The sequence below is a fragment of the Camelus bactrianus genome, chromosome X, assembly GCF_048773025.1.
Source record: "Camelus bactrianus isolate YW-2024 breed Bactrian camel chromosome X, ASM4877302v1, whole genome shotgun sequence".
Taxonomy (NCBI): Eukaryota; Metazoa; Chordata; class Mammalia; order Artiodactyla; family Camelidae; genus Camelus; species Camelus bactrianus.
Window position 1 is genome coordinate 113,771,838 of NC_133575.1, and position 26,436 is coordinate 113,798,273.

At 58.4% G+C, this 26,436-nt stretch overlaps 3 protein-coding genes, 1 long non-coding RNA gene and 1 pseudogene across 5 annotated transcripts; 3 read left to right on the top strand and 2 right to left on the bottom strand.

Moving 5' to 3' along the window:
* Positions 1 to 614: 614 nt before the first annotated feature.
* Positions 615 to 4,011, top strand: LOC141576284 (uncharacterized). The gene is made up of 3 exons (XR_012504596.1): positions 615 to 690; positions 765 to 1,247; positions 2,491 to 4,011. It is a non-coding gene; the product is annotated as an uncharacterized LOC141576284 (long non-coding RNA).
* LOC141576282 (melanoma-associated antigen 8-like) lies at positions 1,297 to 12,189 on the top strand. Of its 2 annotated transcripts, XM_074359072.1 has the most exons (4): positions 1,297 to 2,669; positions 10,540 to 10,959; positions 11,095 to 11,170; positions 11,413 to 12,189. In XM_074359072.1, exon 1 carries the CDS (start codon positions 1,302 to 1,304, stop codon positions 1,848 to 1,850), a length of 549 nt encoding a protein of 182 aa, XP_074215173.1. In that variant the 5' UTR covers positions 1,297 to 1,301; the 3' UTR covers positions 1,851 to 2,669; positions 10,540 to 10,959; positions 11,095 to 11,170; positions 11,413 to 12,189. The 2 variants fall into 2 exon arrangements, with proteins under 2 accessions (XP_074215173.1, XP_074215172.1); XM_074359071.1 differs by having other exon boundaries at positions 10,540 to 11,170.
* On the bottom strand, positions 4,052 to 5,761 carry LOC141576283 (heat shock transcription factor, X-linked member 3-like; annotated as a pseudogene).
* Positions 10,774 to 11,919, bottom strand: LOC141576253 (melanoma-associated antigen 8-like). The gene is made up of 2 exons (XM_074359002.1): positions 11,787 to 11,919; positions 10,774 to 11,589 (listed from the first exon to the last, which is right to left on the bottom strand). The coding sequence occupies exon 2, from the start codon at positions 11,587 to 11,589 to the stop codon at positions 10,774 to 10,776; it is 816 nt and encodes a 271-aa protein (XP_074215103.1). The 5' UTR covers positions 11,787 to 11,919.
* Positions 12,190 to 22,652: 10,463 nt separating the features above from the next.
* On the top strand, positions 22,653 to 24,425 carry LOC141576354 (melanoma-associated antigen 10-like). The gene is made up of 2 exons (XM_074359300.1): positions 22,653 to 22,909; positions 22,984 to 24,425. The coding sequence occupies exon 2, from the start codon at positions 23,062 to 23,064 to the stop codon at positions 23,860 to 23,862; it is 801 nt and encodes a 266-aa protein (XP_074215401.1). The 5' UTR covers positions 22,653 to 22,909; positions 22,984 to 23,061; the 3' UTR covers positions 23,863 to 24,425.
* Positions 24,426 to 26,436: the final 2,011 nt, after the last annotated feature.

Here is a 26,436-nt window from a genome sequence, read left to right on the forward strand (position 1 = left end):
GGTCCTGCCAGGAGTCAAGGTGAGGACCCTAAGGGAGGAGTGAGGGGACCCGAGACCCTAGAACAGAGGGGACACAACCGATCCTGCCCCTGCTGTCAGCCCTGGGAGGCCTCAATGCGGGATGAGCACACGTGGTGTGTCCTGACTTCGGCATCCAGGGCTCAGAGAGACCGGGGACCTACTATCAGGATGGGGCCCTCAGGTGGTTGGAGAGCAGAATCCCAGGTCCCGCTTGGAGTCCCGGTGAGGACCCTGAGTTAGCGCGGACAGGACCTCCTACCCTAGAAGAGTGGGAACCTGCCAGAGCCCAGGCCTCCTGCCAACACGCGGGTCCAGGGCTGTGCCACAGTGTAGATCCGAGGTCTCCCCTCCTTTCTCTCCCAGGGGCTCCAGACACCGGGAAGGCCTAGGTCTGAGACACGTGTCCTCGGGTCACAGAGCACAGGAGGCCGGCAGTGCCAGGACTGAAGGTGAGGTGTGGGCCCTGAGTGTGTACCCGGGGGCTCTGGGAACAGAGGGGACCCCACAAGGCCTACGTCCACTCCACACACCCTCTGGCGTCCTCAGAACCTCGGGCTGTGCCGGCTGCACCCTGAGGAGCCGCCTCACTTCCCCCGTCAGATTCACAGACAACCGTCCACCAGGAGGAGAGCCCCTGTGAGGCCGAGGGCACCCCTGAAGAGGAGACCAGTAAGTGGCCTTTGTCAGAGCCCCTCAGGGTGGGTTTCTCAGCCCGGGCCACTGACACACCCTTTCTCCCCCAGGCCCTTGGGTCACCATCTGTCACCCCTGCCCTCGCTGCTCTCAGCTGCCCGACACCACTCACCGTGCCTCCCGTTCAAATGCGTGACCTCCACCACACTGAAGCCGACTTTCAGGACCCAAGAGAGGCTGAGGATTCCGTGGATGAGCAGGACATTTGGGTTGAGGAGGAGGAGGGCGCATCCCCGTTGTCTCCCTCCTCCTCCTCCTCTTCCTCCTCCTCTTCCTCCTTCTCCTCATCGTCTTCCTACTCAGTCCTCTTGCTGGACACCCTGGAGGAGGTGGATGATTCTGGGACACCCAGTCCCGCGCAGAGCCCTCAGGCTGTCTGCCCCTCCCCCACAGCCATGGCAGCCCCTCCATGGAGCCAGTCGGAAGACAGCACCTCCAGCAGCCAAGATGAGGAGAGGCCCAGCACCGGCCAGGACCCCGCAGATGCCGAGTCCTCACACCCAGACCCACTCCATTTGAAGGTGGCTGAACTGGTGAGCTTCCTGCTCCTGAAGTACCACTCAAAGGAGCCGACCACAAAGGAAGACATGCTGAATGCGGTCCTCAGAGATGACCAGGACCACTTCCCTGTGGTCTTGAGCCAAGCCTCTGAGTGTCTGCAGCTGGTCTTTGGGGTGGATGTGAAGGAGGTGGACCCCAGGGAGCACTCGTATGTCCTGGTCCCCACCCTGGGCCTCACCTGTGACGGGATGCTGGGCGATGGGCAGAGCATGCCCAAGAACGGCCTCCTGGTGATGCTCCTGGGTGTGATCCTCCTGGAGGGAGAGTGCGCCACTGAGGAGAAGATGTGGGAAGCACTGAGTGTCATGGGGGTGTATCCCGGGAGGGAGCACTGCATCTACGGGGAGCCCAGGGAGCTCATCACCAACGTGTGGGTGCGGGAGGGGTATGTGGAGTACCTGCAGGTGCCCAACAGCGATCCCCCTTGCTACGAGCTCCTGTGGGGGCCCCGGGACCACGCGGAGACCAGCAAGCTGCAAGTCCTGGAGCATTTGCTCAGGGTCAATACAAGGAATCTCAGTTCCTTCCTGTCCCTGTCTGAAGAGGTGTTGAGTGATGAGAAAGAGTGGCCCTGAGCCAGACTTGCAGCCGGGCTCCTTCCAGGCCCCTGTCCGGCAGCTTCTCCTGTCGGGCCGGAAGTGAGTCCATCCTTCACTGTGTGTTTGGAGAGCGAGCAGGCAGCCTCCTAAGGGGTGACAGCCCGGGCCAGTTGGGGGTACACGGTGTACAGCATCTCTGGGCTCCTCCCGTCCCTTATGATGACATGGAAATTGATCTTTGTTTCCTGTAGGAATTTTTCAGTGGTGTTCCTTGTATCAGAAGATTTAATAAGCTTCACTATGTAACTTTGTCAATGACATTAATCACAATGTCTGTATCCTTATCGAGTTCAAACACAAGAGATTTGCTCTTTTGTAAAACAAGTTATAAATCTCCAATCTTATTGTGTCATCCTGAACAAGATAACATGGAATTAGAATTTGGGGGAGCAATGAGAAGAAAATGTCTCCCTCCCTGGGCCTCGCCCCAAGTGCCCTGAAGAGGGACGTCGGTTCCTCGGAAGTGCTCAGCCAGCGCGACCCAGTTGACTCTGGGTCCACGTGCTGATATCGCCTCCGTCTCTAGTGGTTGTGACCTTGAATAACCATGTTCTCTTAGGGGCAGGCCTGGTTTATGGAAGGGAAGACATCTGTGTGCTTCTCTCTTTGTGCACAGGGCTCGTTGACGTTGGGGACACTTTGCTGTGCCCAGAAAACTTAGGTCCCGAGGAGGTTGTGGAACTGGAGAATCGAGCCGTCCTGACCAACCTGCAGCAGAAGTACCTGACCACGCTCTCCAACCCCCGGTGGTTACTGGAGCCCGTGCCCAGGAGAGGCGGGAAGGGCATCTTCCAGGTAGACGTCCCCAAGCACCTGGTCCCCTTTGGGCAAGAGGCCTGAGCAGCGTGGGCTCTTGAGAGGAGGTGACCGAGAGACCAAGCTAAACCGTGGCACGGTCAGCTCGCCGTCACGCCCTGGACGTGCTCCCCTGGTTCGCTCTGAATCGGCGCCGCCCTGGAGGGCGCTCCCCACTCTGTGCTGTTCCCGGAAACAGATGTGTCCACCGGGACGCGGGGACGGGGGAGCGGGACCCCTGCAGGGAGATGCCTCCCTGGGCTCGGTGACAGAGTCTCAAGGACTTTGGACCTCTAGGACAAGGGGAAGCGGCCTTGCAGGCCGCTGCTCATTCTGGCCCTGCTGATTCTGGATTGTGTAGAGAAATGTGTTTTGAGAGAGCTGGTGAGTGTTCTCCCCGCCTTTGTTCTGGTCAAAACCCCTAGAGGGTCTGAAGAGCATCCAGGAGACGATGTGGGACGGCTGGAGCGGGCGCTGAGTGCTTGCCAGGGAGTCACCAGCCAGCGACGGCCTGACTCCCGGGCAAGAGGACGTCGGACTCAGAAAGAGCACCGTCTGCCTCGCAGATGACTCTCGCCCTGTTGTAAAGTGTCCCTTGGCTCACGGAGCCGGTGTGTTAGACGTGCCGCACGGCCGCTTCACGTCCCAAGAAAGGGTCCTAACTACAGCCCTGATGGAAGTGAGCAGTGCTGGTGTTCGCTGGGTGGGAGATCTTTTATACATTTGTTGGGGGGGGAGGGGTTGGTCAATTGAGAGTAGGGTTTCCAGTGGTTGCTACCTTCGAGGGTGACGGGCCTCCCCCCAGGCGTTTGACTGCAACCCCCCGTCTCTTCGGAGCCAGGCTGCAGTGCTCTCAGCCCTTGGTGGAGGGGGTGGCCCTACTTTTCGGCGGGCCTCCGTGGGGGGCCCCTGGATCGTGAGCTGGAGACGCTGAGCTGCTGATCAGAAACTTCTGGCATCCTTGGGGGACCCAGGAGGAAGACCCTCCTGCTCCGCGATGCATGAGTAATGGGGGGGAGACACCCCCGAGGTCAGAAGCCAGGCTGTCTGTCCCCTGACGGGCAGGCCCGGCCCAGCGGACCAGACCTTCCTGGGCTCGCCTCAGTGCTCGCTCCCCACCTCCTTGGGCGGGTGTCCGAGATGCCACAGCTTCAGATGCAAGAGGCCGATGGGGACCAAAGCCTGCCCCCGGCCGGGGTCTCCAGCCTCCGCGGGCTTATCTGGTGAGAGGTGTGCGGAATCGAACGCGAGAAAGAACACGGACCCGCGGGTCTCGCAGATTGTTTATTTAGTCCCGGGGAGTTTTGCTTTTCTTTATTAAAGCCCAAAATGTTCATGGTTACAGGACGGTGCTCTTCGTGTGTCTCTAGTGGTCTGTGAGCTCAGCGCTTTGGGTTGTTCTGGAACTGTTCGCAGAGAGCACACTTGTAATCTGAAGAGCCCTCGGGCTCTTCATCGGCCTCGGGCCTCCTGGTTGGGGGCCATGAGCAGAAGGGCCGCGAGCAGCATGCAGTAACCCGTGTTGCACGTGGACACCACCGAGCTGGGATCGGGGCAAACGGGGGGGCTTCTGGGCAGCTCCCCTGCACCGTCCCTTCCGGCAGTAGCCGGGGGCACTAGCGTGACATTCCTGGAGGTGCCCTCCCCACTCGGGCCGCCCTGCTCGCTGGAGGGACGCTGCACTACCACCAACCTGGCCACCCGGCCGGCAGACAAGACGCCAGGGAGCACGAAGGCCCGGAAGCCGCTGGGCACCTGAGCACGGGGGGCTTCCCTCTGGGTCTTCCTGTCGGCATCATTGGTGGAGTCATTCTGATGGAAAAATTGGGTGCATCTCATAGGTGGGACGGCTTGCTTCTTTCTCTTTGGGGTGGTTGTGCTGGAAGCGGGCCGAGCAGTTGCTCTCGGGTCACCTTTTCTCCGCATGTTCTCGATCAGCAGGGGCTTCTCTCTCTGAAAGTTGCAGTTGTGGTAGATCTGAAAGGACAAGAATCATTCTCGTCATTTCGGGGGAAATATTCACTCCTCCCCGCCCACCTCCGTCATAAAGGTCTTGTTTGACTGTGGAGAAAAGGTCTTTTTAAATTCCTGGCAAGTTTTGTTTCGCCCTGGAGTGTGCGCTCACTAAAGCTACGTGGTGCCTGGGCTGAGGTGTCACTCTAGCTCCCTGACGTGAAGTGGCCCCTGGGTCTTCGGTCACACCCGCAGGGCATCTCTAAGGGGCGAGCCTTCCATGACACGCCGGACTGCCTCAGCCTTCATTCAGTACTGGCTCACAGGAAAAAAGTCCCCCTCGGGAATGAACCCCGCCCAGCACATCACTCATCCGCTCAGGACTAGGAAGCTGTTCCAGGAACAGAGAACTCGGGAGACGGAAGGGCTGTCTACGTTACCATCAGCCTTTTCTTCCCCGGAGAGCGACCCAGAGTGCCGGGCAGGTGTATTTTCCTGAACCCATAGAGGTTCAGTTGGCGGATGAAGCTCTTCAAGCTGTCTGTTTCAAAGATCCTGTCTGCGCCGCGCCGGCGAAGAACCTCCCGCTGGAAAAGGTCTTCCTCGATGATCAGCATGTCTCCCTTGTCGTTCCAGCGCACGGACGTGAAGGCCTCGTCCTCCACTATCATCCAGAGCTTTCTCGGGAAGGAGAGCCCAAGAACACCATGGGTTCCGTCCACGTTGGCGGGACCTGGGTTTGGGTCCTGTGGTGGCTGGTTGTCTTGGGAGCCTGGATCTTGGCTCTCGGCCTGGTCGCCGGGCCTCTCCAAAATCCCCCTCGAATCCACCTTTGGATCCGGGGATGAACCCGATGGGGCCCCCGCTGGGGGCTCTCCATCAGCTGCGGGGGCCGCCGTGGCCGTATATTCCTCGTCGGGGCTCTGACTCGCCATGCAGCTAGTCTAGACCAGGCACACGCTCTCCCTGAGACCAGATCACTGAGCTCTCAGGGCAGAAGTGCCTTCAATCTGAGCAGGGACGCCCAGTAAATAGTGTCCGCAGAATTCTAGAATCTCGGTAGCAGGGCAACCAGCGACTTTGGTCATCGTCCTCTTTATGTGTCACGTGAGGTCACAGAGTTGGTCTGGACAGGGAGCCCTGGCCGAGGGGAGGGGAGGGGAGGGGAGGGGAGGCGAGGGGTACAGAGCCCCCAGCTTCTCTGTTTTCTAAAAGTGTAGGAAGGTATGTTCAAGTTCCCGGGAGAAGGCTCCCATCTGCTGCCAGGCACCTTTTTCCCAGGGGCCAGGCCCTGAGTGGGCGGACAGACATGATCCTGTTTCCATCCCCAAAGGTTGGGGAGGCCTGTTGCCAGCCTCCGATTTGTTCAAGGGCCAGGCCCTGGCTGGCCCTGGCTTGGCTACCACCAAGGCGGCAGGGGTGAGATGGGCCCCGGGCGACTGCACCTCCCGGAAGTGGTGGTCCGAGTGGGCTGGTTGGCCCGGGCTGGCTGGCAGCGCCCCCTCCCCCCACCCCGCCACCAGCTCCTGCCTTGGTCTCTTCCAGCTGTTCCTGCTGGCTGGTCGGTCCAGCTCTGATGGGCCGTAAGGAAGTGTTCCGTTCTCCTGCCCCTGGGTCGAGCTGTCCCCAGAGTGGGGCTGTGTGTGGGAGCATGTGGGGGCACTCCCCACGTCCCACTTCAGTGTCACCAAAGCACCTGGCACATAGGGTTCCCCCCGTGCCGCGTGAGTGGATGGCCGCATCCTCCCCTGTGCTTTGGAGCCTCCTTTTGAGCTCCGCTGTCCGCAGCCCCACCCCTCTCCAGAGCACATGGGATCCTCTTTAGTGTCCATTTCTTGCCATAGAAACTCCTCGTGGCCCGAGAGCACTCACTTTCAGAACACCGGCCTCAGTCCGCGCCAGAGCACCTCCCTCAGACCTCGGATTCAGCCTCCCCTGAGGCTGCTCTAAGGCCCTCTTCCCTCTGTCACTGGGGGGGGTTAGGCTCCTGCCCTGCCAGATTGCTGGCCTTCCGCTTCCAACTCGGCTCTGCCCTGCTTCTTCCCCTTTGCAGTCCTTGATCTGGGGGTTCAGCATGTATTCTGATGTGTTGAGAGCAAGCATTTCCCTGGTCTGCTCCCAGGCCTGCCCTGCTGGCCTTCCCCGAGCCAGCCCCACCCCCAGCCCTGGGTCCCCGTCCCGCCGTCACCTCGGTGGCAGGTACACTGAATAATTTTGCCTGCTCTGGGTGCGGTACTTCTCAAGGGGCCTACTCTACAGACTCACTCCCAAGGACAATTCCTACTTGTTGAGCTGGACGTGACCAACGGAAAGCCCGTCCACGTGTGACTGAAAATAGATGAGGCTCTGGGTGTGGGATGGGACAAATCCCGCCCGAGAGCCGTCTTCACCACGGATGGCAGGACAGACAGGACAGTGGTCTGGGGGGACACGTGTTCTGTAGCCGCTGTGGTGGCTGTTCTTCCTAGTCACTGCACAGGGAGAGACAATGGGACCTGGAAAGGCCCGTCTGCCAGGCTCCTAGGTCCTCATCCCAGCTCTGCCGCTAAGGAGAGGCGTCTGTCCTCTCTGAGGGCCACTCCCTGTTCCAGAAGGGGAGGGCAAGGGGTTCGAAAGAGATTCTCCCAAGGGGCCCTCGAGTCTGAGGACTGTCAGCCTTCGTGGAGCTCCTAGGCCGAGACTAGAGCTTGGGCTCAGGTCTTTGTGCCTCTAAACAGGTTTACAGAGCACTTGTTCGGGTCACTCCCTCCTGCAGGGACGTGTCCTTAGAGTTCGAACTTCAGTGGAGGCCATGGGGGCGTCTCAGAAGGGGGCCCAAAGGCTGGGACATCGGTGGGCCGATCCCAGCCCTGTGGCCTCGCCTGCCGCCCGCTCCTTCCAGCCCTCCCTCACACCCTGGGTCTGGTGGGCCTGCCCCCTCACAGGTCGGCCTCCCTCCCTCCCACGCACCCCTGCCCCCCCCCAGTGGGGGGGCCGGCTGGGCCGTGGCTACGTGTAGCGCCCCAGGGGTCGCTCTCAGCCACGGCTCAGGACACTTGTTACTCGATACCAGCCCTCACGACGTCCAAGGCCTGCCTTTCCCAGCCTGGCCCGCCGGCCGCTGCACCTGCCTTAGCCCCTGGTGTCCGCCAGCCCAGAGGACCACCCAAGCGCTCTCCGTCACCATCCATGGGCCCTGGGCCAGACCCGCACCCAGTCCCCAGCTGCTCTGGGACCCGCCAAGAACTCCCCTGTCTGGGCGTGTCCTCAAGCTGCCTCGTCGGGTGGCGATGCCCGTCTCTATCCAGAGGCCGCTCTGCATGTTGGGGCCCGGCTTCAAGGCCGGCCCGGCTTCCAGGCCACCTCGGCAGTCAGGGCTTCCTCCGGTCCCAGGCTCCCTCCCAAGGCTCCCACAGCCCGCCTTGCATGTCCAGTCCCAAGATGGGGTGCTCCTGTCTCCCTGAGACCTTGGGTGTATCTGCCTCCCCCTCCAGACCAGGAAAGAGGTCCTTGAGGACAGCAGACTAGGATGTGAACGGGGTCCCCAGCCTATCTTGGAACGAACAAATTTGTATGTCCCCCAGGAGCTGGCTTTAGTGTCCTTGAAAGCAGCTGTGCACGGTCACTGCGACAGCTCGAGCAGGTGGGAGGGCGCCTGCATTCCCTTGGCGGTGCTGAGCGCTCTGCGGTGCAGCGCCGTGGACTCTTCCCGTCTGACCCGGGGCAGGTGGCAGGGAAGGCCCGGGCCGGGCCGGGGAAGGTGGAGTCGTGGGCCTAGGATCCGCCCGACGGAGAAGTAGAGCCGGCCTGTGGTCCACTGCGGACGCCCGAGCCCACGGCCTCAGCCCAGACTGGGGGCCTTGTGTCTGCCCGGAAGCCACCTGCACCCCGCAGGGACAGCAGCAAAGGGGAGTCTTCCTTGTCCAGTGATGACTCATTTCGTAGTTGTCCAAGGCCAAGGAGACCCGGGAAAGCCATCCTTAGAAGCTCAAATGGCACAGGGGCCGTCGGGTGCAATGCACTTTCCAAAGGAGCCCCAGGCAAGCTCTGTTACAGCCGCTCCCCTCCCCGACTGGGGACGGGGAGACGGTGTCAGGATGTTCCCTAGTGTTACCTTTTCTCCAGCTTCTGAAAAGTCTACGTTAGGGATGTTATCCCATAAGGAATGTGGCCTTCCAGACGCAGTCAACCACAATCCCAATCCCAGTCTCAAGCCCAGTCTCGCGCTCTGGCTCTCGCTCTGTCCCTGTGTCTGTCTCCGTGACTGTCTCTCTGTCTCTGTCTCTGTCTGTCTCCGTCTCTCTGTGTCTCTCTCTCTCTCTGTCTCTGTCTCTCCCTCTCTCTCTCTCCACACCCCCACCCCCCGTGATGACCAAGTCAGCAGGTCAGGTTCGAGTTGGCCAGGAGGGCCCCGAGGAAGGAGGAGACCAGGGCAGGGTGCTGTCGTGGGGGATAAGGGCTGGGACTGGACAGCAGTGCCACCACCTGGCAGGGTCAGCTCTCAAGAAACCGCAGACAGTGCTCACCCTGGCTTTGATTGTCACAGTCACCTTCCTTTCTTGGTCCAGCTTTTACTACCTGGGCCTCAGGATCCTACTTTCTGTCACCCGACAGACTCCATGAGGACACTGAGGAGACAAGTGGACTCTGGGTCAGGAGGCGGGCCGCAGGCTGCGATGGGTGGGCGCAGCGTGGGCTCTAGATGAATTCAGACCAGGGGTCTCGGCCCCACCCCGTCACTTACTAGCACGTGATCCTGGGAAGGTTCCCGAGCCCCACGACCCCAGGGTCTTCATCTGTGCAGTGGGCGGGTGTGAGGAGGCCCGGCCCGCAGGACTGCAGGGGTGCGTGCGATGTGCGCCAAGCACCTCGCGCGGGGCGCGCTGCCTGTTGGAACCGCGATGATTGGCAGTTGCTTCTGATTTTCTTTGGCCCCAGACCCTTCCACTCCCTCCTCTGGGACTTGGCTGGTTGGTTTGTTATCCAGGTCATGTTAGAGAACACGCAGCTCAGTAGGATGTGGAAGAGCTAATCAGCCAAAAAGCATGCCTCGTAAATGGAACTAAGTAAATTCTCCCGATTAGAGGCTAGGTTACACTGAGGGGTGGGGGAGCGTTCCCAGCTGGACTCAACACCGAGCTCCTAGGAAGGGAGTCAAGGAACAACCTTTGCCCCCTCCCAGCCGCCCTTCCATCCGAACTGTGGCTTCTGAAACCCAAAACACGCCTTCTTCAAGTCTGGCCGCCGCCACCACCCAGCTTCATTACCGTCACCTCCCACAGAAGGAAGCCCAGCTTCCCAAAGCCCCCACCTGCCCTGGCTCTGCGCACTTGCACTTGGGTGCTCTCTCCCGGACCCCCTCCGCCTCGCCGCTTCTTTCCCTTGTTCTGTGGGACTTCAGGGACATGTCACCATCTTCCTGATGTGACTGGGCTCCTAGCCTGTCCTTCTAGGTGTGGGGTGTGTCTTGCTTTTCCTAGTGTCCCCACTAACACAGAGCCCTCCGGAGAGCAGAGGCTCGGTGAATGTGTGCGGATGAAGTGAGACGGTGAGCGGGGATCCTGTTGATTCAGACTGATTTTCTCCTACTTTCTTAAATAACCCGTGGAAATCCAATTAAACATAGGGATATTACACGTATAAAATGACAAACAAGAAGGGATAAGAAGCGAGTTAATATTTTTACTTTTATTGTTCTAAATCTTCCCTCATCTATATTATTGCTAATTACTCTCACATTTCCCGAACAATTCTAATTGCAATTCCATATTATGTCATCCAGGATGACAGGAAAAAAAAAAAAAAAAAAGAGAGAGATTTCAGTCTCCTTTACAGAAGAGGAAAACTGTTGTGTTTGAACTGGATAAGCACACACACGTTGTGATCAATGTCATTCACAAAGTTAGATACTGAAGCTTATTAAATCTTCTATTAATAGGAACAGCACTGAAAAACACCTACAGGAAACAAAGATCAATTTCCACGTCACCATAAAGGACAGGAGGAGCCCAGAGATGCTGTACGCCGTGCCCCCCGAGCTGGCCCGGGCCCTCACTCCTTCCAAGGCTGACCGCTCGCTCTGCAAACACAGAGTGAAGGATGGACTCCCTTCCTGCCCGGCAGGAGAAGCTGCTGGACAGGGGCCTGGAAGGAGCGCGGCTGCAAGTCTGGCTCAGGCCCCCTCTTCCTCATTGCTCACGGCCTCCTCAGACAGGGACGGGAAGGAAATGGGACCCTTACTGTTGAGTCTAAACAAATGCTCCAGGACTTGCAACTTGCTGGTCTCCGCGTGGGCCCGGGGCCCCCACAGGAACTCGTGGCGAGCGGGATCGCTGTCGGCCACCTGCCGGTACTCCAGGTACCCCTCCTGCACCCACGCTTTGGTGATGAGCTCCCTGGGCTCCCCATAGATGAAGTGCTCCCTCCCAGGATGCACCCCCATGACACCGAGTGCTCCCCACACCTCTTCCTCAGGCGCCCCCTCTCCCCCCAGGACGATGACACCCAGAAGTATCACCAGGAGGCCGTTCTTGGGCATGCTCCGCTCATCACCCTGCATCCCATCACAGGTGAGGCCCAGGGTGGGGACCAGGATGTACAAGTGCTCCTTGGGGTCCACCTCCTTCACATCCACCCCAAAGACCAGCTGCATGCACTCAGAGGCCTGGCTGAAGACCACAGGGAAGTGGTGCTGGTATGCTCTGAGGATACTCAGCATTTCTGCCCTGGTGGTCGGCTGCTTCCTGCGATACTTGAGGAGCAGGAAGCTCACCAGGTCAGCCATCATTGAAAGCTCTGCCCCTTGGCGCAGGGACTCGGCACCGGCAGAGTAGGAAGAGGAGACTGAGGAGGAGGAGGAGGAGGAGGACGAGGAGGACCGGGGGGATGCGGCCCCCTCCTGCTCAGCCTCCAGCCGCTGCACATCCACCAGGCCCTGGGCGTCTCTTGGGTCCTGAAGGTCTTCCACAGCCTGGCGGAGCTCACTCATCTGAACCAGGGACATAATGACAGGTGTTGGCAGCTGACAGGAGTCTGGGCCGGGGTGACAGGTGGGGACCCAGTGGCCTTGTGGGAGGACAAGCTTATCGACCTTCCCAGGGTTTCTAGGGCTGAACGAGGTTTCCTTTGGTGTCCCATCTTTGTTGTGGGCGTGCGGGTCCCCTCACCCTTCCCTCGGGCCCTCACCTTGACTCCTGGGAGGACCCGGGACTCTTCTCTCTGTTGCCAAGGCGTGGTTCCTTCAGATGATCTGACCCGTCCTCTCACACCAAGGTCCTCACCTCCCTGAAAGGCGGGAGAGAAAGGAGAGGAGGCCCCTTTCCTGCTGTGATTCAGGACAAGGATACCTCTGGTCATTGACTTTGGTTTCTGGGCACAGTTCCTTGTTCACAGCTCCCAAAGCCCTTGGGATGTCCTCAGTGTTGAGAGTGATGAATGTGCTTTTTTTGTTTTTTATGTGAATGAGATGTGTTTGCAAAGCACCTAAAATGGGGCTGGTTGCCAGAAGAGCCAATCATGTGATTAAAAGTTTGGATCTTTTGGCCCCTCCCCAGCACCACCAGGGAGGGGAGAAAGGCTGGAGATTTGAGTTCAGTTGCCAGTGGCCAATGATTTAACCAATCGTGCTTATGTAATGAAGCCTCCGTCAAACCCCAAAAGGATGGGTTTGGAGAGCTTCTGGGTTGGCGAGCAGGTAGAGAGCTGGGGCAAGTGGCGCTGTCTGAGAGAGCGGGGAAGTCGGCCCCGCTCCCGCACACCTTGGCCCTAGCACCTCTTCCATCTGGCTCTTCGTGACTCATGCCCTTTATGTTCAGCTGGTGATCTAGGAAGTAGTATGTTTGTCAGAGACCTGTGAGCCACTCTAGCAAATCAACCAAACCTGAGGAGGAGGGCGTGGCAACCCCTGAAGGTCTTTCAGAAGGACAGGTCTTTCAGAAGGACACGTAACAGCCTCGACTTGTCACCAGCGTTGGAAACCCAAGGAGGAGGGAGTTGGAATCCCCAACCTACAGCTGGCCATTTAGCAGCACAGGCAAGAACCTTGCCTTGCGGTGGGCTTCTGAAGTGGTGGGGGGAGGGCAGTCTTGGAGGACTGGGCCTGAACCAGAGGGTCCGATGCCATCTCTGGCTAGACAGTGTCAGAACGCAGTTGAATTCCTGAACACTCTGCTGCTGTCTGAGAACTGTCGTTGGTCTGGGGAACCTCTCCCCTACGTGGAAATTGGTCCCAGGATCCATTTACACAACATCCACCCCCAGCTCCCCCCGAAAAACCCAGAAGCACTGGCAGCGGGGATCGGCCCCTCTGCCCTGGGCGGAGGTGCCCTCAGTGCCTGGAGGCCATGCATCTTTACTCCCGCCAGGGCCTGCTCTTCCCCCCTGCCCCCACCTGGGATGATGAGTTGACATCTGCCCTTCAGACCCAGACCTCAACTCCCTGAAGACTCCCACCTTCCCACCCAGGATGGAAGTGAGCACGGCACTTAGGGCCACCACTGACTGTTCCTTCCAGGGCTGGGAACAGGGGTCAGCTGGAGCCGGTGGGGTCCTTCCTCTCCTGAGATGGCGGGGTACATTTGGTCCTCATGAAGAGTCCTTGCCTTGACACGTGGGATATCCTAGGACTCCTCCCTCTGCTGGCCTGATGTTTCCCCTCAGACCAAGGTCCTCACACCCTGAGATACCCCACCCCCAACCACGTGACGGAAGTGATGGCAGGCCCCATCCGGCCAGACCTGACCGGGGACTCCTAGGGCTGAAACAGCTCAAGCCGGACACTGTAAGTTCCCATCTCTTTTGGGGTGAGGGTCTCCTCACGCCCTGCATCCACCCAAAGGGTCCTTCTCCTGAGTCCTGGCACATCCTGTGAGTCCTTCTGCTGCTGACCGGTTGTGGCTCCTTCTGCCAACCTCAGAACTAGGTCTGAATTCCCTGAGAGCCTGGGGCAGAGGTGAGGGGGCAGCACCACTGGCCACTCCTGCCCAGGGACTTCAGGGATGACAGGGGGCAGGGCCGGATTCTGTGGGCTCACTCTCTACTCTCAGTATCAAGATATTCACATTTACTCCCAGCAAGTCCTGGGACCCTCCCCTCAGCTAACATGAGGTTGTCCCCTGCAGGCCGACACCACCATCGCACTGAGTTTGAGGATAAAGTGGGGAGGTGATGCCTCCTGACTCACACCCGGGCCTCCCAGGAAGGAGCAGAGGAGCAAGTTTCTGTTGAGGCCCCCTCTACCTGGGGAGGGGGTCTGCCCAGTCCTACTGGGGGTTCCGGGGAGACCACCCTCTGCACATCTGAGCCACACTCCTCAGACCAGGGACTTCACCTCCCAAGGACCTCTGAGTTAAGAGGTCAGAAAGCATCTCACCTGGTCACCCTGCTCTGGGGCCTCCAAGACCCAGCACAAGGGCAAAGGCTCCCTCACGGTCCTCACATTGCCTCCTGGTAATTTAGGATTCTGTCCTCTGCCCATCTGACGCCCCGCCCCCTCATACCAGGATCCCTGTCCCCTCTGAGACCGCGATGTCAGGAAATGCTGCCTTTGGCCATCCTGCCCTATAGCCCCCCATGGCCGACTCTGTTCCGGGGTGCAGGGTCTCTTAGTCCTCCCTCAGGGTCCTCACCTTGACTACCGGGGGGACCGGGGATACCCTCCTCTGCATACCTGAGGTCCCCCTCCTTATATTAAGGCCCCAGTCTCTCTGAGACCCGGATGGGGAAGTCGAGACACCAACGTGTGCTCATCTCGCCCTGGGGCCTCCCAGGGAGAAAAGCAGGGGCAGGATCGGTTCGGCGGGTCCCCACTGATCTGGGGTCTCTGGTCCCCTCAGTCCTCCCTCAGGATCCTCACCGTGGCGCCAGGCAGGAACGGGGATTCCCACCTCAGCCCATCTGAGGCCCCGCCCCTCAAACCCGGTCCCCAGTCCCTCTGAGACGCGGATGTCAGGAAATGCTGCCTGAGGTGATGCCGCCCCATGACCTCCCGGGACCCACTGTGTTCTGGGGTCTCTGACCCCCTCAGTCCTCCCCCAGGGTCCTCACCTTGACGCCCGGCAGGAACTGGGATTCTCTCCTCAGCCCACCCGAGGCCCCGCCCCTCAAACCAGGACCCCAGTCCCTCCGAGACCCGGATGTCAGGAAATGCTGCCTGAGGTGATGCCGCCCTATCACGTCCCAGGACCGACTGTGTTTTCGGGTCCAGGGTCCCTCACTGCTGGCTCGCGGTCGTCACCTTCACTCCCAGTGGGACCTGGGATTCTCTCCTCTGCAGATCTGAGGGTTTCCCCCCACCCCCATCACACACTAAGTGCCAGGTCTCTCTGAGACCAGGATGCCGCGGTCATGACACGACACGTGGGCCTGTCCTGCCCTCGGGCCTCCGGACAGCAGCTAGCAAGGGCCCCTTTGTGTTGGATGACCACTTTTCCGAGTTCGGGGTCCCCTCAGTTCTCCCTCAGGGTCGTCACTTAGGCGTCATGTCGTCTAGCCTCTGGCCACCCGAGGACCCACCCCTCATCCCAGGACCCCAGTCCCTCAGAGACCCGGATGTCAGGAAATGCCGCCAGTGGTCACCTTGCCCTATGGTCTCCAAGGTGCAACGCTGTCCCGGGTGCAGGATCCCTCCGTTCTCCCTCGGGGTCCTCACCTTGACTCAGGCGGCATGTGGTCTCCCCTCTGGCCACCCGAGGCCCCGCCCCTCATCCCAGGACCCCAGTCCCTCCGAGACCCGGATGTCAGGAAGTCAGGGCCCCACGAGTGCTCATCCCACCCAGGCCCTCCCAGGGCTGGCAGCAGGGGCGGGGATCTGTGGGGCCCCTTCGGTCCTCCCTCAGCGTCCTCAGCTTGAGCCCCGGCAGGTCCTGGGACGCCCCCTTGTTGACCCGAGCCCACACCCTCACACCAAGGCCCTTACTGCCCTGAGACCCCCAGGGGAGCCTCTGGACTCACATCAGGCCACCAGGCCCAGGGCTTCCCAGGACTGTGGACGCCAGGGGCTGAGATGGATTCCATGGGTTCCCTCAGCCCTCCCTCTGCTCCTCACCTGGGCTCCCGGCTGGGCCTGGGTGCCTCCCTCTGCCCACCTGAGCTTGGTCCCCTTGGACTCGGACCCTCCAGAGCCAGGACACCAGAGAGGGAAGCGGGGATGAGGGGGTGGGGATCTGATCCTTGCATCCCTGCCTTGGGTCTCCCAGGGGTGACCGCAGAACCGACCTGGATGCCTGCAAACCGAGTCCCCACACACGGTTCTACCTTGACTCTTGGCAACGCTGGGCTCCTTCCCTCTGCAAACCTGAAGCCGGCCTCCCTCACCCAGGCCCTCACCTCTCTCACCTCCCAAGGGTGGGGCATCAGTGCCCGTCACATCTGGACCCTGAGCCCAGGGGTTTCCGAGGGCTGTCGGGGGGGGCCGGAGGTGGATTCCCTGCGGGCCTCAGTCTCCTGTGTCCTCACCTTGACTCCTGACAGGACTTGGGATTCGCCCTCTGCCCTCCTGAGAGTGTGTCTCTCACACCCAGCCTCTGACTCCCCGAGTTCGCTGAGGAAGTGGGGGCCGGGGACTGCTCAGCCTGACAGCCCCGTCCGGGGGCCCCCAGGATTCCCGCACGGGGCCGATTTGCATTCTTAGGGTCCCTGTGTTGTCGGGTGGTTGGACCCCTCTGTCCTTACCCTGGAGGGCCCTCACCCACCCTCGCACACAAAGGCTGCAGTCCCAGCAAAGATGCTGGAGGGGACCTGCCTCCTGGTGACCGTGAAGGGGCAGAGAGCAACACACCTTCCCTCGGCGACTCGCTGACAACCAGCCTGACCTCGGGGACGGTCTGTTTGAAAGACTTACCTTTTCCTGAAGAGGCTGAGCAGTGGCAGGGGAGCTGCGGATCCCTTGCGTTGATGACTAGATAATAGTACCTGTTCCAGAGCCGTGACTTTCACTTGTCAATTCTCATCCATAGTAAGAACCACAATTCTCATCTGCACCTACTGTGCGTGTATCTGTATCACATGTCTAGACTGTATGTGCTTATGTACACGTACATCCACACACCACACACATGGACCAAACATGCCACGTGTGCCGCATGTGGAAACCTGGGCCGTCCCCAGACACAGGTGCCTGCCCAGGGCCCTGAGGCGCGGATCCCCGCCCCCTTGCGGGAGCCCTGAGAGCCCACCGGACCCAAGGGCACCATGCTTTGAACTACAGGCCTGCCGCCTGCCTGACACCCCATCTGCCCAGGGCAGTGAGCCTGCAGGAGAACGTGGGCCCCCCAGTCAGCTGGGAGAGAAGCCGAGCAGAGTGGGCAGGAGGAAGTGGGAGCAGGGCCCCAGCCCGAACAGAAGAGCAGACTTCAGAGGGCCGAGCCTTTACCCCCACATCCAGGAGCCTTCTCCATCCTCACACCCTCTCTCCTAGACCCAGACCCGCCTCCTGGGGCCCCGTCTCCATTTCAGGATGGATGGTGATCCCGCGGGGCTGGGACAGGCCACGTGGGCAGAATCCGGTGTCAGGCTCTCCTGAGCACCGATGCCTGGCTTCCCTGTGTTCTCAGCTACGTGGCATGAGGCACCAGGTGGTAGGACAGCGTGCAGGACAGCCGGGGCCCCCGTGAGTGTTGGCGAGTCGGCTCAGACCAGTGGGGCACAGGGCTTTCGACCCACACAAAGCTCAGACTGAATGTGTGTCCTGCGGCCGCTAAGCTGAGCCAGTCATGGAAACCGTCTGTGCCTCGATTTCTGCCCGTCAAATGGGCATAGTAGTCGTACCCGTTGAAAGCACCGGTGCGAGTTTATACACGATGCGACCTGTCTCTACAATGTCTGGGCCAAGGACGTGGACAGTAGATGCAGCTGTTGTCACTGTGCGTGTACGATGTGCCTTCCCCACACTGTGGGGCTTCTGAACCAGTGTGTATCTCCCGGTCCACTGACTCAGGTGGGTTTCCTCTTCTCACCGGCACTCTGTTATTGGGGATGGGACCCCTCGCGTGCCAGAAGTGCTTAGACATGACATAGCTTGTTCTAGACCCAGCATGGGTGACGCTCAGGGGCCCTGGACCAGCGCAGGGGAATGGACTGTGCTGAGGGGCTTGGCCCTGGGGAGGAGGCATCAGGACCTCTGCACGTGCTCCGTCCTGATCCACACAGCCCACCACAGAGCTCTGTGAGCGAGGGTGTTCTGGGACTCTCTGAGTGTGAGGGAAAGTTTCTGCCGTGGGCCTTTCCCCTGGCCCCCCGAGGAAACGTTTCCTCACCCAGAGCCACATTCCAAGTTCTCCCGGTCACAGCTCGGACTTGGAGGATGTGCCCGCCACGTGGTTGCTTCAGAAGCGTTTGGGCTCACACACGGTCTCTGAAGGTGGGAACCAATCTGAGTTACCTAGAGCCATCCTAAAGTTCTTTTCCTCTGAACTTTCCAGTTTCCTCTTCTGCTTTTCCTCCTAGAAAGAGGACTAGGAATGATGTCCAGAGGACAAAATCTTGCGCACACACAGCGTGACTGAAGCTGCCTCCTGATGCTTTGGGCAGGATTCTCCAAATCTTTAGCTTGACTGTGCCTTTCCCAGCTTGATACCTAGTGATCAACAGGTGTGAGGAGTCACTTGATGATCACACACACACACACACACACACACACACACATCGTAACTAGACACGTATTGCAATTGGGAAAATCTGGTACAGTGACAACACCAAATGCTGGGGAGGATTTGGAGCAGCAGGAACTCCCATTCATTGCTGGTGGGAATACAAGATGGTACAGTTACATTGGAACAGCTTGGCAGGATCTTATAAAAGTAAACAAACTCTTACTGTATGATCCAGAAACCATATGGGTATTTACCCAAAGAAGTTGAAAACTTGTGTCCGCACAGAAACCTACACGTGGATGTTTATAGCAGCTTTACTTAGAATTGCCAAACTATAGATGCAAACAAGAGGTCCTTAAGTCGGTGAATAAATACACTTTGGTATGTGCAGGAAATGGAGTATCACCCAGTGCAAAAAAGAAATGAGTTATCAAGCAAGGAATAGACATGAAGAACCTTCGATGCAATTACAAACTGAGTGATTCTGAAAAGGCAACATACGGTATTATTTCAACTATGTGACATTCTGTGAAGGCAAAATGATGGAGACGCTAAGAAGATGAGTGTCTGCAGGCGCTGTGGGGAGAGGAATGAATAGGCGCTGTACAGCAGAGGGTGGTTAGTGACGTGAAATAGTCTGCATGATACCCCAGTGATGAGGGCATGTCATACACGTTTGCCCAAACCCAGGGAAGGTGCAGCACCAAGAGTGAACCCCAAGGGAAACTCTAATTTCTAGGTGACAGCGTAGGTCCATCAATTCTGACACATGGACGACTCCGGTGGGTTGCTGATAAGGAGGCAGGCTACGTAGGTGTGGGGGCGGGAAGTAAATGGGAAATCTCTGTACCTTCTCTTTGTTGTTCTGTGCACCTAAAGGTGCTATAAAAATAAAGACTTTAAAATAACACACGGTATGAACAACGCTAGGTGAACAACAAAACGTGAGGACACCCGAGGGGAAGACTGCTGACTGGGGAGCTGACTCGTCCGTTGCGGGGTGGGGGTGGGGGGCAGCAGGGAGTGGGGGAGGGGCTGTGGGCCGCACAGACGCAGAGGGCAGGACAGGTAGGAGAGAAGATCTCCCGCTTCTGAGCGGTTTCGTGCCTACAGCTGGGGCAGGGCCCCGGACACACATGCCTCAGCCCTGGGGCTCTACCAGGACAGCAAGAAAGATGGGTCAGCTGAGGCATTTCCCTCCTGAGTCTCTGCTAATACCCACCTGACATCAAACCTGCGTGAGGACTGGCCTGTGCAAAACACATCACTTAAACAGAACGTAAGGGAGAGACGGACAATAAGGTGGCGGTACCAGAGCACCTCACACGTGGTTATAGCAGGCACACTTTTGCGCCTTGGGTATGTATACCGTCTGCACGTACATACGAGCCCTCGTAAAATATAAACACGCACCCAGATACACGCGCTAGTACGTACACAGGTGGTGCGTGGATGTACGTGTACATAAGCACACACAGCCTGCACACGTGTCATACATACACGCACAGTAGGTGCAGATGAGAAATGTAGTTCTTACTATGCATGAGAATTAACAAGTGAAAGTCACGGCTCTGGAACAGGTACTATTACCTAGTCATCAACGCAAGGGATCCGCAACTCCCCTGCCACTGCTCAGCCTCTTCAGGAAAAGGTAAGTCTTTCGAACAGACCGTCTCCGAAGTCAGGCTGGCTGGCGAGGAGCCCCCGAGGGAAGGTGTGTTGCTCTCTGCCCCTTCACGGTCACCAGGAGGCAGGTCCCCCCCAGCATCTTTGCTGGGACTGCAGCCTTTGTGTGCGAGGGTGGCTGAGGACCTTCCTGGATGAGGACAAAGGGGTCCAACCACCCCGCAACAGAGGGACCCTAAGAACGCAAATCGGCCCCGCGCGGGAATCCTGGGGGCCCCCGGACGGGGCTGTCAGGCTGAGCAGTCCCCGGCCCCCACCTCCTCAGCGAACTCGGGGAGTCAGAGGCTGGGTCTGAGAGACGCAGTCTCAGGAGGGCAGAGGGTGGCTCCCAGATCCTGTCAGGAGTCCAGGTGAGGACACAGGAGCCTGAGGACCCCAGGGAATCCACCTCCGGCACCCCCACCCGCCCCCGACAGCCCTGGGAGACTCCAGGGCACTGGGTCCGGATGTCACGTGCACTGATGCCCCACCCTTGCGAGGTGAGAGAGGTGAGCGCCTGGGTGAGGGAGGCCGGCTTCAGGTCTGCACTGGGAAGGAGCCCAGCGCTGCCAGGAGTCAAGGTAAAACCGTGTGAGGGGACTTGGGGGGCGGGGGCAGGCATACAGGTCGGTTTTGCGGTCACCCCTGGGAGACCCCAGGCAGGGTTGCGAGGATCAGATCCCCACCCCCTCATCCCCACTCCCTTCTCGGGGGTCCTGCCTGGGGAGGGTCTGAGTACAATGGGATCAAACTCAGGTGGGCAGAGGGAGGGGCCCAGGCCCAGCCTGGAGCCCAGGTGGGGAGCAGAGGGAGGGCTGCGGGATCCCCGGGGAATCCATCTCAGCCCCTGGCGTCCACAGTCCTGGGAAGCCCTGGGCCTGTTGGCCTGATGTGCGTCCACAGACTCCCCTGGGGGTGTCAGGGCAGTGAGGGCCTTGGTGTGAGGGTGTGGGCTCGGGTCAACAAGGGGGCGTCCCAGGACCCTCCAGGGCTGAAGCTGAGGACGCTGAGGGAGGACAGAAGGAGCCCCACAGATCCCCGCCCCTGCTGTCAGCCCTGGGAGGGCCTGGGTGGGATGAGCACTCGTGGGGTCCTGACTTCCTGACATCCGGGTCTCGGAGGGACTGGGGTCCTGGGATGAGGGGCGGGGCCTCGGGTGGTCCAAGGGGAGGCCAGTGCTGCCTGAGTGAAAGTGAGGACCCTGAGGGAGAACAGGGGATCCCGCACCCCGGGACAGTGTTGGTCCTTGGAGACCTTAGGGCAGGGTGACCAGCGGCGGCATTTCCTGACATCCGGGTCTCACAGGGTCTGGGGTCCTGGGATGAGGGGTGGGGCTTCGAGGGTTCCAAGGGGAGGCTACATACCGCCTGAGTCAAAGTGAGGACCCCGAGGGAGAACGGATGGATCCTGCACCCCGGGACAGCGTTGGACCTTGGAGGCCTTGGGGCAGGGTGACCACCGGTGGCATTTCCTGACATCCGGGTCTCAGAGGGACTAGGGTCCTGATATGACGGGCGGGGCCTCGGGTTGCCAGAAGGTAGACCACATGCTGCCTGAGTCAAAGTGAGGACCCTGAGGGAGGAAGGAAGGGCCCCGGAACCCAGAAAACAGACCATCCACAGACAGGGAACCTTACTATCAGCTGCCCGGAGGCCCGAGGGCAGGACAGGCCCACGTGTCGTGTCATGACTGCGGCACCCTGGTCTCAGAGAGACCGGGGACTTTGTGTGAGATGGGGGGACCCTCAGATATTCAGAGGAGAGAATCCGATGTCCCACTGGGAGTGAAGGCGACGACTGCGAGCGAGCAGTGAGGGACCCTGGACCCTAAAACATAATGAGTCCTGGGAAGCCATAGGTCGGAATAACCAGAGGCGGCATTTCCTGACATCCGGGTCTCACAGGGACTGGGGTCCTGGGATGAGGGGCGGGGCCACGGGTGGGCAGAGGGGAGACGACATGCCGCCTGAGTGACGACGCTGAGGGAGAACTGAGGGGACCCGGGATCCAGAAGATAGGCCACCCCACAGAAAGGCGCCCTTGCTATCAGCTGCCCGGAGGCCCGAGGGGAGGACAGGCCCACGAGGTTTGTCCTGACTTCCGCATCCGGGTCTCAGAGAGACTGGGGACATAGAGAAAGGGAGGCGGGGGGCTCAGGTCTGCGGAGGAGAGAATCTCAGGGCCGCCTGGGAGTGAAGGTGACGACCGCGAGTTAGCACTCAGGGACCCTGCACCCCAGAAGAGAGTCAGTCCTGGGAGGCCATAGGGCGGGAGGACCTCAGGCAGCAGTTCCTGAAATGCGGGTCTCAGAGGGACTGGCGTCCTGGTATGACGGGCGGGGCCTCAGGTGGGCTGAGAGGGGAATCCCAGGTCCTGCCAGCAGTCAAGGTGAGGACCCCGAGGGAGGAGTGAGGGGACCCGAGACCCCAGAACAGGGGGACGCAACCGATCCTGCCCCTGCTGGCAGCCCTGGGAGGCCCCCAGGCAGGATGAGCACACGTGGTGCGTCCTGACTTCCGCATCCAGGTCTCAGAGAGACCTCGGACTGATTATAAGGAGGGCCCCTCAGGTGGTTGGAGAGCCGAATCCCAGGTCCCGCTTGGAGTCACGGTGAGGACCCTGAGCTAGCGCGGAGAGGGCCTCCCGTGCTAGAAGAGTGGGAACCTGCCAGAGCCCAGGCCTCCTGCCACCACGCGGGTCCAGGGCTGTGCCACAGTGTAGACCCGAGGTCTCCCCTCCTTTCTCTTCCAGGGTCTCCAGACACCGGGATGTGAAAGCCTAGGTCTGAGACACGTGTCCTCGGGTCACAGAGCACAGGAGGCCGGCAGTGCCGGGTGAGGTGTGGGCCCTGAGTGTGTACCCGGGGGCTCCCGGAACAGACGGGAACCCACAAGGCCAACGTCCACTCCACACACCCCCTGTCGCCCCCAGAACCTCGGGCTGGTGCCGGCAGCACCCTGAGGAGTTGCCTCACTTCCCCCGTCAGGTTCACAGACGACCGTCCACCAGGAGGAGAGCCCCTGTGAGGCCGAGGGCACCCCTGAAGAGGAGACCTGTAAGTCGCCTTTGTCAGAGCCCCTCAGGGTGGGTTTCTCAGCCCAGCCTGCTGACACACCCTCTCTCCCCCAGGCCCTTGGGTCTCCATTTGTCACCCCTTCCCTCGCTCCTCTCGGCTGCCCGACACCACTCATCGTGCCCCCCGTTGAGATGAGTGAGCTCCGCAAGGCTGCGGAAGACCTTCAGGACCCCAGAGACTCCCGGGGCCTCATGGATGTTCAGCAGATGGAGGCTGAGCAGGAGGGGGGCGCATCCCCCTGGTCCTCCTCCTCCTCAGTCTCCTCTTCCTACTCTGCCTGTGCCGTGTCCCTGCTCCATGATGCACAGCCTTCGATGGTGACTGACCTGGTGGGCTTCCTGCTCCTCAAGTATCACAGGAAGCAGCCGACCACCAGGGCAGAAATGCTGAGTATCTTCCTCAGAGAATACCAGCACCATTTCCCTGCGGTCTTCAGCCAGGCCTCTGAGTACATGCAGCTGGTCTTTGGGGTGGATGTGAAGGAGGTGGATCCCGGGGGCCACTGGTATGTCCTGGTCCCCACCCTGGGCCTCACCTGTGATGGGATGCTGGGCGATGGGCAGAGCATGCCCAAGAACGGCCTCCTGGTGATGCTCCTTTGCATGATCCACCTGGAGGGAGAGCGCCTCCCTGAGGAGGAGGTGTGGGGAGCACTGAGCAAGCTGGGGCTGCGTGCTGGGAGGGAGCACTTCATCTACGGGGAGCCCAGGGAGCTCATCACCAAAGCGTGGGTGCAGGAGGGGTACCTGGAGTACCGGCAGGTGGCCAACAGCGATCCCGCTCGCTTCGAGTTCCTGTGGGGCCCCCGGGCCCACGCGGAGATCAGCAAGTTGCAAGTCCTGGAGCATGTACACAGGGCCAGTAGACGGGGTCCCAGTTCCTTCCCATCCCTGTCAGATGAGGCTGCTAGCGATGAGGAAGAGGAGGCCTGAGCCAGACTTGCAGCCGGGCTCCTCCAGGCCCCTGTCCAGCAGCTTCTCCTGCCGGGCAGGAAGGGAGTCCATCCTTCACTCTGTGTTTGCAGAGCGAGCGGTCAGCCTTGGAAGGAGTGAGGGCCCGGGCCAGCTCGGGGGGCACGGCGTACAGCATCTCTGGGCTCCTCCCGTCCTTTATGGTGACGTGGAAATTGATCTTTGTTTCCTGTAGGTGTTTTTCAGTGCTGTTCCTATTAATAGAAGATTTAATAAGCTTCAGTATCTAACTTTGTGAATGACATTGATCACAACGTGTGTGTGCTTATCCAGTTCAAACACAACAGTTTTCCTCTTCTGTAAAGGAGACTGAAATCTCTCTCTTTTTTTTTTTTTTTTTTTCCTGTCATCCTGGATGACATAATATGGAATTGCAATTAGAATTGTTCGGGAAATGTGAGAGTAATTAGCAATAATATAGATGAGGGAAGATTTAGAACAATAAAAGTAAAAATATTAACTCGCTTCTTATCCCTTCTTGTTTGTCATTTTATACGTGTAATATCCCTATGTTTAATTGGATTTCCACGGGTTATTTAAGAAAGTAGGAGAAAATCAGTCTGAATCAATAGGATCCCCGCTCACCGTCTCACTTCATCCGCACACATTCACCGAGCCTCTGCTCTTCTCTTTGGGAAGCTGGGGTTGGGGGCGGGGGTCCTTCTGTGGGAGGTGATGGTAATGAAGCTGGGTGGTGGCGGCAGGCAGACGTGCAGACGGCACTTTTAGTGGTGAGAGGAACGTGTCAGGTGGGAGGTTGCTGTGAGCAGTCCCTCTGGGATCGTGGATACATCTCCTGGGCGAGAGGGGAAGATGCACTTTGTTCAGGGATGCTTAGAGACCTGGTTATCCTGCCTGAGCTGCTAGGACACTCAGAATGCTCCGACTGCAGGGAGGAGTGGCGTTTGATGTGGCTCCCAGTGTACTCCGTCCTGGCGTATATAGTTGAAGAGCTTTGGTAACCGCCCCAAACGCGGGGTAGGATTTACTGGGGTGTGTTCTTGGAAACGGTCTGCTGGACACTTACACTGATGGCTCAGCTCCCCTCGATGGTCAGACTCCAAAGCCATAGGTGCGGAATGGTCCTGGAATTCGCAGGGAGGGAACGCCCGCCGAGGCTGAATACAAAACAGCTCAGAATCCTCCTTGGAGATGAAAGATGGTTCTTGGTGGGTATTCTAGCCTGATTTGTAAAGAGAAACTAGTTAACCATCCTTCCTCTGTGTCTAGTCTGCTGCCTGCCGCACAGGAAGGTCCTGGCTTTCAGGGTCCCTGATGCCACCTGAGCAGGTGCTCGGGCACTTCCGGTCCCGTGGAGGGCTGCTGAGTTTCCGAGGCTGAGCCTGTGTCCTGGCTTCAGGGCCAGAGAGCACGTTGCCAGCCCGCCGGCCTTGTGGGCGTTACTGCAGAGGGCAGGGCAGGAACGTGCTGTGGAGTAAGCCAGAAAGAGAAAGAAAAATACCATATGAGGTTGCTCGTATATGGAATCTAAAAAAAGAACATAAATTCAAAACAGAAACAGACTCATAGACATAGAATACATACTTGTGGTTGCCAAGGGGGCGGGGGGTGGGAAGGGACAGACTGGGATTTCAAAATTTGTAGATCTTGACAGGCATATATAGCATAGATAAACAAGATTATACTGTATAGCGCAGGGAAATATATGCAAGATCTTGTGGCAGCTCACAGCGAAAAAAAATGTGACAATGAATATATGTGTGTTCATGTATAACTGAAAAATTGTGCTCTACACTGGAATTTGACACAATATTGTAAAATGACTAGAACTCAATAAAAAATATGGAAAAATTCCCAAACAATTAACAAAAGGACAATAAGAATCTACTGATTGATAACCTCTTTAATTGTGCAAGAACTAAATACTCCAATCATAGACATAGACTGGCTGAATGGCTACAAAAGAAGGCTCATGTATATATGCTGCCTACAAGAGGCTCAACTGAGATCTAAAGACATACATAGATTAAAAGTGAGGGGATTGAAAATGTTATTCCATGCAAATGGAAATAAAAACTAAGCCAGGGTAGCAATACTTGTATCAGACAAAACAGAATTTAAAACAAAGACTGTAACAAGACACAAAGAATTACAAAGTGATGAAGGGATCCATCCAAAAAGAAGATATAACATTATAAGTATATGTGCACCCAACACAGGAGCACCTAAATACAGAAAGCAATTATTAACAGACATGAAGAGAAAAATCGGCAGTAACACAATAATGGTAGGAGACTGGAACACCCCACTTCTATGAATGAATCGATCATCCAGACAAAAAAATCCATGTGGAAACACTGGCCTTAATGACACTTCAGACCTGATGGACTTTATATATCTATGTTATAAATAACTGTATGTGTATTTACACACACACACACACACACAGACACACACACACAGACACACACACACACACACACACACACACACACTTCATCCCAAAGCAGCAGAATAGATATTCTTTCAAAGTGTGCATGGAACATTCCCAGGATACATTACAAGCTAGATCAC